Here is a 12,529-nt window from a genome sequence, read left to right as displayed (position 1 = left end):
CAGCTCATGCTAGAGCACCATCTCACATGTTACCAAGTACTTTGCCTCCAGGATTGTTAAGGCCTGCCATAGGAGTGGCTGATAGGTACACTTGTGTCTATATATAAGGGTAGATATAGGTATACTATATCTAAGCAAGGGGTGATTACATGACCTTGCCCCAGCTGAGTGATCAGCCAGTTGTGTCTGATTGGAAGGCCAGACCAGGGGTGGCATAATACATGCTGCAGCCCCTGGGAGGCCTAGGATACACCTATGCCCTGGGTACCTAGGGTACACTGTACAGGGTCCAATAAGGTGATCCTTACCAATTGGGTATGTACCTAGGGTACATGGAGTCCATTTTAAAGAGAGAGCAGACAGCCTGAGTCCCTGAATGGTAGGATCTCAGGCCAACTAAGTCGAAAACCAGCTAGACACTAGGCAAAAAGTTGGGGGTAACCATAGTCAGATATCCACCTTCCTACACACACCACCTAGGTCCATACCTACCCTCCAAAAAAGCCCAAGTAAGGCCTTGAAGGAAATAGTGTCAAATTTGTGTTCGTGAAACTTGGGTTAGTTTCTAAGAACACCGACCTTCCTGACGCAGAGAACTTCATGAGAACACTATCACACTGCCTTGGCATTAGGTACAAGGTCATCACGTTCGTGATACAAATGTGTTTATTATTAGGTCCGTATGGCGACACAGCTATCTGTGGAATACAAGCAATGGCAGTCTGATCACAATATCGCCCAGGGCAAGGATGCCCTTTTCTATATATATCTCCTTTTGTTTCCAAATTCAATCGGAGAAGACACTACTGCTGGCTTTGAGCGGTCCCTGCATGCTGAAGCTTTTGCCTAGCAACTGACTGGCATCTCCGTGGGAGGTGTCCAGTTTGTGACCAAGACAGGGGTCCTACACTCTTACCCACCAGGTAAAGGAGTTGGATCATTCAGAAGGGGGTTGCTTGGCAGACCAAACGTTCACACCCTTGACACATAGGTTAGGGTTTGCATCGTAAGAGTATGCTAGATTGTTAAAATACTATATATGTATGCATATATAAGGTGTCTCAACAAGATGGGGGAACTCTTCGTTTTATTCAGTTTTGACATGCTTTATAACTTTTGTCTGCTTCTGTCTATTAATCATTACAGCACATATTTTCTATACAAGAATCACTATGGTTCAATAAATATTGGAAAACGCCCCTTCGTGTATTCCTTGTATATTTCTCTGAGCGAAAGAAAGCACAAGTGCCTGAGCGAAAATGTACCCCTTCTTCAGCGGCTCTACCTGAGGTATTAAAGGTACAACAGAATGAGCGCGGGGAAGCAATCGATGGGCAATTTTGCTGCAGTATCCACCATAATGTTTAGTAACATTAAAGGGGAAGCAGCAGTATTAGCTATATGTTAGCGCCTAAGGGATGTGACTCCTGCCCAGCAGGAGGGCAAGTTACCTAACATTATCTACGAAACCTATGCTACACTGGATAGAAATGATTAGGGAGCCGGACCAGGAAAGTCACAATTGAAGAGTAATTCTGAAAAGGATAACACTAAGCAAGTACCCAACTCTCCATCGAAGACGTGGGACAATAAGAAAAACAAGGATATTACAAAATCTCAGGGTGGGTCTCCTAAACGGGAATCTACCGAAAAACATTACAACCTACGTAACCATGATAATATTAAACAGCCTGATAGGTATCAGGATACTGATGCACATCCCTCTTGTTCCTTTCAAGGTTCATTCGATTAATGTTTGTAGCGAGGACGACGGTTAGAGCGCAGATCAGAAGAGCACATGAAACCAAGGAAGGACTCTCAGCGCTCATCTGAATATATAATTGTACAGGAAGATGAGCTTAAAACATCAAAACTCAATTTAAGAAGAAGGTAGCTGGACGAATGGTCGGGCATGCAGTGGATTTTGAACAGTGGAAACACTAGATACCAGGGTGAGCTTTCAACATCGTTTATACGAAGTTCAACTCACTCAGGGTTGTGCTATTTTACTGGCCAAAAAAGATTGGCCACCTGACTTCATAATGGATTGCCCAAAGGGGGAAACAGTGATTTTAGCACCCTTCTCCAACCTAGTTCTTGAATCAATTAAACACTCATACACCAGGCAGTGGGCTTTAGCGCTAGCTCCTACGTTATAATGCAACCATGCGGGGGTGGGATGACGGTTCACCTTATCATGACGTACCATTGAGGACAACCCCCACAACCTCAGGGATAATACCCAATAAAAAATTAAGCAAAACAGCCAGTTGGGGATATCCTACAACAACTTGAATATCAAGGTGTGATTGAAAGGTGCACCTCATCTATGAATAATCCATTTTTCCCTGTAATGAAACCAGATCAATCATATCATCTAGTATTAGATTACAGACGCCTGAACTCAGCTTCTCACACATTCGCATTACAAAATGCACACAGTGTGAATAATATTGTGCGGAAGAGATGCGGAACACTAGATATCTCGACTGCCACAATATAGTGCCTGGAAGCACATATCTGACAGCCTTTATGGCGTTAGGCTCTCAGAAACAGTTCTGCAGTTTACCACAGGGTTATAAGAATAGCCACAGTGAAAGTGGCCTCTTCCATAGTGCCTTTCCGCAGGGTCGAACACACGCCATATTCTTCCTATACTGTGTACTCCAACTCCTCCTGCCAAACAGTTGTCACTTCAGACAGGCTTCTCTGATCTGCCACTGTCTCCTGGCTCACCGAAGCCTCCGTACTCCTCACCGCTGGTCGTGCCACCTCCTCCAGCCAGCCGGTCTCACTGAGTTCCTTACAGCTGTCCTGCCTCCCATCTCACGTGATGTTCTGTCAGTCTTCTCCTGCTCTTTCTATGATCGCCAACCAGGCTTCTAACTCCGGTGCGGTTTCCTCCTCTTCTTCCTCACACCACAACCCAAATGCAGCTTCAGCCCTCCTATTAACAGGCTTGAATGCAATAGAGGGTGCATCCTGGCTGGTGTCAAACATTAGCCAGTGTTTCCTTCGTACCCCTTGGGTCCACACCAGTGCAGTTATACACCGCTTGACCGGCCTCTCAGCCATAGTAGTTGTTTATTGCACCTAATAATTAACATATATGTGTTAAATGCCTTAACTTTTGTTAAATTTCGGCAAGTCAAACCTGCAGAAATTTATTGAGGGAAAAGCATACTATATTTACGGTATCATGCGGATTTTGGTGTGTTAAACACCAAAACCTGCATGTCATTACTCATAGTAGGTTTTATTTATTGCATCTGAAAAATAATGTACCCTGTGGTATCATTATTTATCAGGTGCGATAAATAGCATCTGAACTCGTAATCAAGGCCATATACTTCAATTTTTCCACGTAAAGGAGCAACACTGGACTTGTCTTAGTCTCATTCTGAGACTCTATGAAGTTATCGTTCTAAATCACAACATCTAACTGAAAGATTTCTGTGACCTTTAGCAATTCTTTGATACATGTTTTCATCTACTTCTGCTTACCTGTCTGACACAGTTTTACCAAAATCACTCACAGTATAAATGGGCCCCCTTTTTTTCTAGACCATTAGGGTGTTAGTTTTACTCTTCTACTGAGTATTCCTCCTAGATAAATTAATTGCTAGGCACGTAAAAGTTAGAAGCATGCATCATCCTTATTTCAGTCCCATTGACATGCAATAGTCTGTTTTGCTTTCCGTTCATTAATACCCCAAACACCTACCATATTTACATGACACAATTGAACCTAAATGGTTCAAGCAACACACGCTGCTGAAGCTCTGTCCTAAATAAAAGTGTCACGCTGACATATTCAGCTCTAAATTAGTGCCTATATGACAATTCAGTGTGTTCCACAATTTGAGTTCAAAGGGGCTCCTTCTAACTACAATATAGCCTCCCAATTAAGAGTTTGCTCAGATAGTAAAACACATATACAGATGGGGACACTCCCTCTTGATGAATGCTTCTTGAAGCATAAAGGTAAGATAAATATATGTAAATGTAAACCTTGCGATTAAGTGTGTAGAATCAACAAATAGATTTTTCCAACAATGCTTTTAGATGACTCACTACAGTACCACACATTATAAAGATGGCCCACCAATCAGGGCTTGTGAGTGCTATAGAAATGCTGTTCTAGTAAAATGTATAACCATCCAGCTTTATACTAATACTAATTCATTAACACCCAGCGGCAGGGAGGTCTGTTGTAGTTCAAAAGAGACTGCAGTACTGCTCAACATGCTCAAACTTAACATAAGACAAAACTGCTATGGGTCATGTCCATCTCCCAGTACCGTACCAGTCCATGGCACTAAATCACCAGTCACCAGATGAACAGGCATGTAATAATTGAAGAGATCTGCCAAATGCCGCTGGTCAATAGAGGACTTAAATTTAGTGGATCACTGCGGATCCAAACATGTTACATACTTGGACCATTTTTGAAATCTCACAGTGACAATCCGGTATGGGATGATATTGAGAAACTCCATCCTAGCAGTTCTGTGTTCCATGCCTGCAGTCTATGCCTGCTCAGGACCATAAACTTTAAACTCTAATCAAGATATCTCAAAATGGATAACCCAGTGCTGTAACCAGCTCAGTGGACTATGAAAATAAGAAATGCCATAAAGCGACCTGCAGAGCTGCTTAAAACTGCCAGCTTACTGAAAACTATAAATTGTGTGCCTATCTCTCTCACTTCTTCATCCATCAAACTAAGCGGTGTCCCAAAACACAATAACTGTACCTCAGTGATTATCATGCATGAAATGGAAACATTCACCATAGGATGAAAAGAAAGACCACATCCTTCCACCCACACAACCAACGTAGTTTAGCGTGCTACCCATTTAGGCAAGCGCTTCAGCTTCCCACATAGGGGTACTACATGCTAAATCTTGTAATGCAATCGAAAGACAATTTCTACATACACAGCAGAACATCGACGCAAGATACACACAGTCTGTCTTGTTTCTGATTTTGTATAGATTTTCTCCTTGATAGCCATCAGGTACTAGGGATTAGGCAATTTCACAGTGTTTTGTTATACTGTTCACAAGGTTTTACTCTCCAGGAACGTCTACCTATACCATGAGTGAGATGTTTCATAAACACAGTGAGTATCTGTCAAACCCTGTTCAGTGGGCTATGGGGCACCGTGGAGGCTGGGGTTGTTTGCTTCTGATCTGAGGCTCCAGCAACTATGCCAAGTATAACCCCTTCAGCACTCCTATTCAGGAAGGTAGTGTTGGTGGGACGAAAACTCAGAACTCCACAGTCACCCAGCAGCACAGTAACTGATTGTTCAACCCAATGCTTTACTTTAGACAATAAGAGTACTTTATTACACCCACCTAAAGTGGAAATACTAACCGATAAAACTAAAGGAACTGGTGCTGGGTATACTGCCCACTCCTTCCCCTTCCCTTTGTGTCCCATCTAGTAAGGCTAGGTAGGTTCCCCCTAGGGTTAGAATGTCTTTGTAGCATGAATCAAGGCTCAGGTGAAGATTAGCCCTGTTCATCATAAGCAGCGCTCACTTCGCTATAGTCCCCTTTAAAGTCTCACCAATTGTAGGTCTCTATGTTCAAACTGGCAGCACGCGTCTTTACTCATTCCCACTTCTGGAAGGATACGTGCTGTTTGCAGAAGCAGTCTGTCAGTCCAAGCAGTGGAGGTCCTCCCGCATGAACATTGGAGCTTTGAATCGCAGGGATCCCACAGCACGGGTCTGGTACGGTTTTTACCCTGCTTCAGTGTCACTTGGTAGTATGTTGAAGGCATGGCCCAGCTGAAAGGGGGGAGGGGCTGCCAGGAGAAAGATCAACAGCTTTGGGTGCACGTGGCAAAGTTTGCCACGGACACCGTTATCAGTCTCAGCAGTGCAGTCACCGCAGTCGCACGCCTGGGCACAGCGGCAGGCTCCGCTGCAGTTAAACTTCTTGACACAGAGGTAAGGCCCACTACAGATGCAGTATTCCGATCCAGAACCGGCAATACAAAAAGACTGGTGCCCAACTCCCCTACAGCACCAGTGTCTTACTGCTTCTGGCTCTACCTGGACAGTCACACCTCCTGCAGAGTGTGCAGGCTTCTACACTCTCTCTCGGGCAGGGTGGATTCTAGGTGCTCTAGGTCAAATGAAGATTATCTTCCAGCTGAGCAAGACTTTAGTTGATGTTCCTTCACCTCTAGGAAGTTAGCTGTCAGGCTGACACCAGCTTTGGTTGTACAGCAGTTCTCAGTGCTTTGCGGAGCACTCCCTTCCTTGGTCGGAAGAAGCTGTGGAACCACTGTCTGCACTTTGGGCGTCGGTTTGGGGAGTTTCTCTTTTCAAGTGCCTTTTCCAGCTACTCTGTAAACACAGCCTTCGTGTGGAGTGATGCTTCTCACAGCAGGGTAGGTTTCTGCACCTGGCTGTCATGAGCCACGCTAAACAGTGATCAGGGTAAAGACAAAAAGCTGACCTTGCATAAAGGGTCCCTCCTACCCTGAACAGCAAAAACTGCAGTCCCACACTTGACCCCAACCATCTAACAAATGGCAGTGTTACAGGAGGACTTGTCGCTCTTCTCCCATCTTCAGTGTTTAGGTCTCCTCCCTCCAGCTTCAGGAATGTTAGTAATTCACTTCCACTGTCTGGGAAAACATCATCTCCTCCATCTTGTACACAGAATCAGGCCAGTGGTGTCCAAAATAGATCCCCCATGCTTCAATTACTATGATTAACTCATACACACAATACATATGCCATACAGGCCATACTCACAAAAATGCACAATTTAAATTTTGGATTTTTTTTTTTTTTTTTTAACTAAGATCTAGGTTGGCACTAGGAGTGGAATTTACATGAGTTGGCCTAGGCATTCACTCCAGTGATACAGATAAAAAGGTTTGGTCACAACTATTGAATTCCAAAATATGTTATGCTGCCACTAACCCTTAACATGGACAGTAGTCAGCTGTCATCAAAAAGTGGACACACTTAGTGCACTCCTTCAAGTCCCAGGACAGGTCCGGGACCTCACTCATGTCAAGAGATCGTTCCAGGTTTCGACGCACACTCTAGATTAGTGGGGCCCAAATCAAATATGAGGATACCATGGGGAACACAACCATCCACCACAAATGAGACTAACAATTTAATTTTTACCAATCTTGATTATCAGTACCATGAATGTTCATATAAAAAGAGTGAAGAAACTGATATTGCATGCACTTTATCTTTACAATTTTATATGAATTGATGTGTTTCTGCAAACATTTGATATTTTTGTATAGCTTGATTGTACGAGTATTTGATTTTGATATACCTTGCAAGATGTATTACATATCGCTCCTGAGTTCCTGAAGAAGCTAAATGCGTAGTGCATGTATCTTACCAGCACTAATTAAAAATAATGTGTGAAATAATATGAATTGTCCATGACCCTGTAAGGGAGACTAGTGAGGTTTCCACTGACCAAGATATCTATTTGACATTAACTTTTTTTGTGAAAATTTGGAGCCTTCGTTTGTAGGGTGTGCAAGGTGCAATCTGGTCTTGCGACCCAGATTATTCTACGTGAAGTATTTGGTCCCAATGCTGACACTAAAGTGTACTTTTTACATGGATATACACAGGTGATCAGGAAAAACGCTGTCACTCACTGTGTTAAAGAGTGGATGGCTGAAGTGGGTTGACCCTTTTCCCCTGCTTAGATATAGTTAGATAGATGTGTATACAGTTACTAGTGTGTGTGTGTATCTATCTATCTATCTATCTATCTATCTATCTATCTATCTATCCTAAGCCACTTTAAGGTATTCATATGTTGCTTAATTTAACTTTATTTGTATATCAGAGTATTAATAAGGTAGCCTGATAATTAATTTTATTTTCTTATTTTAGAAAATATTTAGCGAGTTTATAACAATAGAAATGTTATTCCATGGAAAAGCATTAGAGGTGTACACAGCTGCCTATCAAAATATACAGAACATCGATGAGGAAGATGATTTGCAGGTAACTTCAACAAAAGCTAAATTTAGTTCCTTGATAGAAATAACTTTCAATGTGCTTGCTCATGTTTATACTTTCTTTTTACATATCCAAGCAAAATACTTTAGCACTAAATAATGATGCCTTTTAGAATTATATGTATAGCATATATGCTTTGGGGGAGTTTATTATGCTACGTCTTAACATTGATGAGTGTGAAGAGGGGCCATGATTCATAAGAGGGGGGGGGGGGGGGAAGGGGGGTGTGGTTGGGGGTGGTATGTTCGTCATGCAGGCACATGAAGCCCATAGCCTTGAAGGAAAGGGAGGCCACGCTGTTTATGGCCAAGGTGAAAAAACAGAAAAGAGGTCGAAGGAGGTTGCGATCCATGTCCAAGTCATCGACTCCGCATACCTGGAAATCGTTGAAGAAACCAAAAAAGCAGCTGCGCCATGGATCTCGACGTCGGTCATCAAAGGATGGGACACCAAAGTCAGGGTCTCCGGTTCTTTGACATCACCACAAGGACGAAGTTTCTCCTTCTCGGTGGCTCCTACTTCGAGATGTTTACCGGCGCCCAGAGAATCAGCACCTCCACCGCCGGTCACTCCGCCCCTTGCTCCAGGAACTCCGGTGCCACTGTTGGAGCCGATTAGATTGCCTCCTCGAGCGGTCTCAGAACCTGCGGTACCGAATCCAGGTTATCCTACCTTTCTGGCTCCAGGTATGGGTCCGTAACGTTTTCTTAATGCGATGTTTGGCATGTTTGCCAGAGTGCTAACCCTCCTGGTGCGCCGGTTGTCCCCATGGGTCCGCTGGCACACTTTATAAACAACAAGACCTGCCTAGAACAAGGATATTTTCGTTTTTATAAACACAATGAACCTCTCCTAATCAAAAAACCTTGGCACTTGCACAAACTGTTGCATTTTAAATCGTTTCCGCGGCACAATTTGCCAATCGTCAACGAGGAATGTGGTGTCACTGGCTCTAAAAGTTCCTAAATATTTAGGTGTGCTTAGAAAGAAGTGTTCCCTGTTAATCTATTTCCCCAATAGTAAGTGTGGGAAAGAAGTTGGAAAAATGGAAAAAACCTCCAAACCACCCGGACCATCAGATGTAGTGCCTGTTACAATGCCTCAAAATGAAGAGTGCAAAAAAGTGAAGAGGCCGGCAGTGCCTCACGGAAGTGACCCCAACGAGGCTATGCAGACTGGTACTCGCCTGCTACCTCACGTTCTCATCATAGGCGACTGCCGTCCAAAATGAAGATAAGAAATAAATCAGAAAAATCAAAAATATTGTGTCTATTCTAATAACTAGTGTTGGGTGGAACTGATAATCTATACTGTGTCTATGTTCCTAAAAATAAAGTGAGTATCGACCCTGAGACAGGGGAGACTGAGTCTGATCAGGACCCACGTAACTCCCAGTTAAAACCGGACAACACCACACTCGCTATTTGAAACTTTATTCTATGCTGTGTGGCTGTCCACTAAAACCAACATGTTTCGTTGCCTGTATGGATTGGCGGCAACTTCTTCAGGGCTAGGGTCGACGCGTTTCTCTGCTTTGCTAGTTCTGACCAGTTTTGTATCTGTCAGCGTCTATGGAAAACACAAATTAAAAACACATACATTCAGTCTGACTCCCCACTTGCTCATATAGGGGCTACACACATTCATAAAGCGATTTACAGCTTTCATTAATTTGCTTCAATGAAGACAATGCCTGTAACACTTCTATCGTTCATATTTACCGTTAGGGTTGCTCGTTCACAGCATACCTCAACCCTTAATGTAGGTGGATGTATGCTACCTCGGATAATTCTGAGCTGCTTGCCCGCTGACCGCGGATTCATATATCTGGAATGCATGAAGATAAACCGTGGTATCAATGCACACTAGAGTATAGATTTGGCAAAGCCTAAGGTCATGTACTTGTTACTCACTACGTGTGAGTTCGTTATCACAAATGGCTGGCTATTAGTGATGTTTATCAACGCTCTATTATGTCCCCCATGTTGGTGGCTTAAGTGTACTGTTTGCTGCGCAAACGCGCCCCCTTTATATTTAAAGGACTACGTGGGTTCTTAACGTATGTGGCCCAACGCACTTCGCTCCCTCATTGTACTTTTACTCATATTTACATACATTCCTGATTGTGGTGTCTGCATGCGGCTGATTGATATCGTAACGGGGATATCACATTGAGTCTTTCAATTGCATCTCCCCACCCACTACAGTCGTAGCGTCTACATGTATCACTATACTTCTATCAATAAAAGTGTGTACAGTCCCGTATCTGGTCTATTCCCCGTAGTGTGGTAACGATCTCACCTCGTCGGTCTAGTGCTTCGGGTGCTATTCAACCTCCATCACGGGCTCAAGGGTCGCGTCCTGTTTAAATGCCTCGCGCACGTTGACTGCGCGCATGCGTGGACGTGTCTGGAGGGCAATGGCGGCCATGTTGTGTAAACCGCGATGCCTACCCCCATTCAATATTACAAGTGTACTGTCGAGAACCCCTTTAGCACATGCGTAACTAAATATCGTTGGGGATACTCAGAGCCTAATATGCGGTCAAGGCCCAACATATTATTAAATTATTTACATATCGGACATCATGATGTGACATATCCCTAGTTGCCGGTGTAACCCCAACCTATTGGCTAGCCCCTAGGATGAAATGGGTCAATAATTCCAATGGTATATAAAGGAAGACTACCAGCCTGCCCCTACTGCCATACCGGTCTGTGTATGTGGCCATGTACTGCACTGAACCTCCCCGATTGTTATCATGTTGACTGATGTTAATATCAAACATGAATTATTGAAGCACTACCTTGTTCCACTCAATATAATCATTAAGGCCATCTTGATCTGCTCTCTCCTGGTAAATCCAACGTGCCTCCTTAGTTGTTAGTCTGGCCTCCATATTGTGGATATCACCTAGGACCCGCTCCAATACTACCCAGCGTAATGAGACAGGGCTGTGTCTGGCCGTCACAAAGTGTTGGACCAGCTTTGTGGTTAGTTTCCCCCTACGAATAGTGCTCAGATGTTCTTGCACTCTGACCTTCACTTTGCGCGTGGTGAGACCAATATAGTGGAGGCCGCATGGACATGTAAGTCTGTATATAACATTATTCGTATTGCAATTGCTGAAAGCGTTCAGATACCAGGTTTTGCCACTTGCCAATGTCACACTCTTAGTTGGAATGGTTAATTCACACACAGTGCACCCGCCGCATTGATAATGTCCTGGCGGGATCCCTGTGGTCTTGATCTCATCCTTAGGTCATGAGTGCACAAGGCGATCGCGTAAACTGGTAGAACGCTTAAAAGCAAAGCGAGGTTGGGGCATGGTCATGGTCGAGGTGTGAAGTATTGGCCAGTGTTTCCTAATCACTTGTCTGATTTGAGTTGACAAGGGGCCAAAGGGATACATTCTCCTGTGCTCTTCGTTGTTTTCTCCAAGAGGGCAGCTCGAGGGGTATTGAGGGCTCGTTTTTTAGCCTGCTTGATGACCTTAATGGGGTATGCTCGTGCCTCCAGTTTATTTGCCAAGATACTGGCTTGTTGTACAAACTCCTCAGTTGATGAACAGTTCCTGCGGTATCGCAGGAACTGTCCTACAGGCAAATTATCCCTCAGAGCCCTGGGGTGATAAGATCTGTAATGAAGGGAGTTCTTGTCAGTAGGTTTTTGATGGACATTCGTGGCCAATTTCTGGTTCACTGCATTGATATCTAAATCTAGATATGTAGCTGTGACATTACTGATGGACCAGGTAAATTTAAGGCAGTCCTCTAGGCCATTGAGCCACTGCAGAAATCTATCAAGATCTCGTGCAGACCCCGTCCATATGCAGAGCACATCGTCAATATATCTCTTCTAGAGGGTAATGTTCCTCTGGAAGGGATTGGTACAATGTAAGATATAGTTAGTTTCGAACTGGCCCACATAAATGCAAGCTAGACTGGGGGCAAATGTAGCCCCCATTGATGTACCGGACACTTGCAGGTATAGCTGGTCCTTGTAGGCAAAAAATTTTTTGGTTAAGGCCAATTCAATGCATTGAAGGACGAAGGTTTGGGGGACATCATAGAACCACTCACATTCACCCAGGGCATGTGCTGCTGCCACCAGCGTTGCTTCCTGGGGAATGCTGGTATATAACGATTCTATGTCAATCGTGACCAGGAACTGATTTTGGGGGTCAAACACAATGTCGTCCAGTATTTTTAAGACTGCTGTGGTGTCTTGTACATAGGATGGTTGAGTGATCACACATTCTCTCAAAAAGAAATCTGCGTATTGAGATCTAGAGAGATTCAGCCATGAATGGGCTTTCCCTTATGTAGAGGATAGTTATTATCAACAACCCCCAGAAACTCCACACTACACACGTGGGTTTAGGGGTGGGCGCCACCAAGGTAGACGGACGTTCAATAATTGGACCTTTGATAACACTAGCAGTGAAGAAGAGGACTGCAATGGACAATCCTCTACCTCTGCTCCCACGTCCAGTTCCAA

General features: G+C 43.9%; 1 protein-coding gene across 1 annotated transcript in view; it reads left to right on the top strand.

Moving 5' to 3' along the window:
* Positions 1-12,529, top strand: part of CIBAR1 (CBY1 interacting BAR domain containing 1) — a 372,093-nt gene that overhangs the window by 164,916 nt on the left and 194,648 nt on the right. Inside the window, exon 6 of the mRNA XM_085605281.1 lies at positions 7,901-8,014. Within this exon, the coding sequence (XP_085461407.1) occupies positions 7,901-8,014 (114 nt within the window). The remainder of the gene's footprint in view (positions 1-7,900; positions 8,015-12,529) is intronic.

This window comes from Triturus cristatus, chromosome 5_1 (genome assembly GCF_964204655.1).
Source record: "Triturus cristatus chromosome 5_1, aTriCri1.1, whole genome shotgun sequence".
In the NCBI taxonomy this organism is placed as follows: Eukaryota; Metazoa; Chordata; class Amphibia; order Caudata; family Salamandridae; genus Triturus; species Triturus cristatus.
The sequence above is the reverse complement of the archived record's forward strand: the minus strand, read 5'-3'. Positions and strand labels throughout refer to the sequence as shown.